Source organism: Propithecus coquereli, unplaced genomic scaffold, assembly GCF_000956105.1.
Source record: "Propithecus coquereli isolate 6110/MARCELLA unplaced genomic scaffold, Pcoq_1.0 Scaffold16, whole genome shotgun sequence".
NCBI classification, from domain to species: Eukaryota; Metazoa; Chordata; class Mammalia; order Primates; family Indriidae; genus Propithecus; species Propithecus coquereli.
The window spans coordinates 11,653,268-11,654,856 of NW_012140524.1; the positions used below are offsets into that span (position 1 = coordinate 11,653,268).

At 33.3% G+C, this 1,589-nt stretch overlaps 1 protein-coding gene across 1 annotated transcript in view; it reads left to right on the forward strand.

The window, feature by feature from the left end:
• The window catches only part of ABCC9 (ATP-binding cassette, sub-family C (CFTR/MRP), member 9), a 167,663-nt gene that overhangs the window by 143,685 nt on the left and 22,389 nt on the right, over positions 1 to 1,589 (forward strand). Inside the window, exons 23-24 of the mRNA XM_012640978.1 lie at positions 4 to 98; positions 882 to 960. Coding sequence (XP_012496432.1) covers positions 4 to 98; positions 882 to 960 — 174 coding nt within the window. The remainder of the gene's footprint in view (positions 1 to 3; positions 99 to 881; positions 961 to 1,589) is intronic.

The window sequence follows — 1,589 nt, forward strand, 5'->3', positions numbered from 1 at the left end:
AAGGGGAGATCAAGATTCATGATCTGTGTGTCAGATATGAAAATAATCTGAAACCTGTTCTTAAACATGTCAAAGCTTACATCAAACCTGGGCAAAAGGTATGGAATTCACTGCCGTTTGATTTGTTTTATATATAAAAACTCCAATGGAGCTCATGTCTTTACCACCTAAGCTCTTTGGACATCCCACCCAAGTAAGTATGTTCTCCCTGGGCTCACATAATATTTCCTACCCAGCATGGGTCAAATTATCTGCATAAAAAAAAAGGGAAAGGCAAGATCAGAGTATGATATATATTCTGTAAGTCATATTGCCATACATTAGTCTCCCTTAAAGATCAAAAAAGTCAACAATAGGCATGTGTTGCTGTTGCTGTTATTGTTGTTTTAATTTCTGGCTTCTGGCTTCTGACTCATGGCCATACTAGACATTCCCTAGAGAACCTTTGCATTCGTAATAGCTCTACTCCCAAAATGACTTCTTTTAGCTATTGTAAAAAGAGTAAGTATGCAGAAAAAAATCATCTCTTTCTACTTTTTGTTATAAAACCATCACTTCTGATATAAATGAAATAGTTATTTATTAGTCCAACAATGTACTAAATGTAAAAATTAAGCCATGAAGGAAAAAAAAACTCAACATGGAAATAAAAGAATTAGAATGGAATCATTAAAGATTTGGCGAGGACTTTATGTTTTTATCTTAATATTGATAATTCATAAGGGAGCTCTAAGAAGAAAATGATGATTGTGATGTAACCATTTATTAATAAATATAATTGGAGTTTTATTAAAATTTCTTGTTTAAGTGAAAAATACTTTTGCCCGTTTTCTGTCCTTTGTCTGAGTCCTCTTCTCTTTGAGTGACAGTTGCTTTTTTAGGTGGGCATATGCGGTCGCACTGGCAGTGGGAAGTCATCTCTGTCTCTAGCTTTCTTCAGAATGGTTGACATATTTGATGGTGAGTTGCCAACTAAATTTTTTAATTGGCGACGTGGTGCTTTTCTTTAAAAAAATTAATTTACCTAATTCTGCAGAAATAAAAATTAAATATCTATAAGGGCTTTGTGTCCTACACATGGTTTGAGATAGGTATCCCAAATAAACAGTTCAGAAGTAAAGAAAGAACATAGAACTGGGAAAATAAAATAATTAGCCCTACGCTCACGTCTAGAGATTATTGCTAAAGAATTCTAATAAACCGATCAAATGAAAACAGGGCCACCCACTTCGAATAGCGGTAGATGGAGGTAGCATTTCAAGAGGAAGGAAAAGAGAGGAAGACTGCTTTGCTTCCCTCAGACTAAAAATATATCTCTTTCCATCAAAGGAAAAAATTACAAGAAGATAAGTAATCTGCACTTTTAATTTTGATGCATAACTCTTACCATCATCTTCTTAATAACAGGGTTTAATAATGTTGACCATTTTGTGAGGAGGCAACCTTTGCTGTAAAGTGCTAAGCTCATGATAACAATATACAAAAATATTTATTCATACACCAAATTATTTATAATACACAAGAGCATAGAAATAATTTAACCTGCTTTAGAAAAAATATATCAGATTATTTAGTCTATCAAGTAGCCT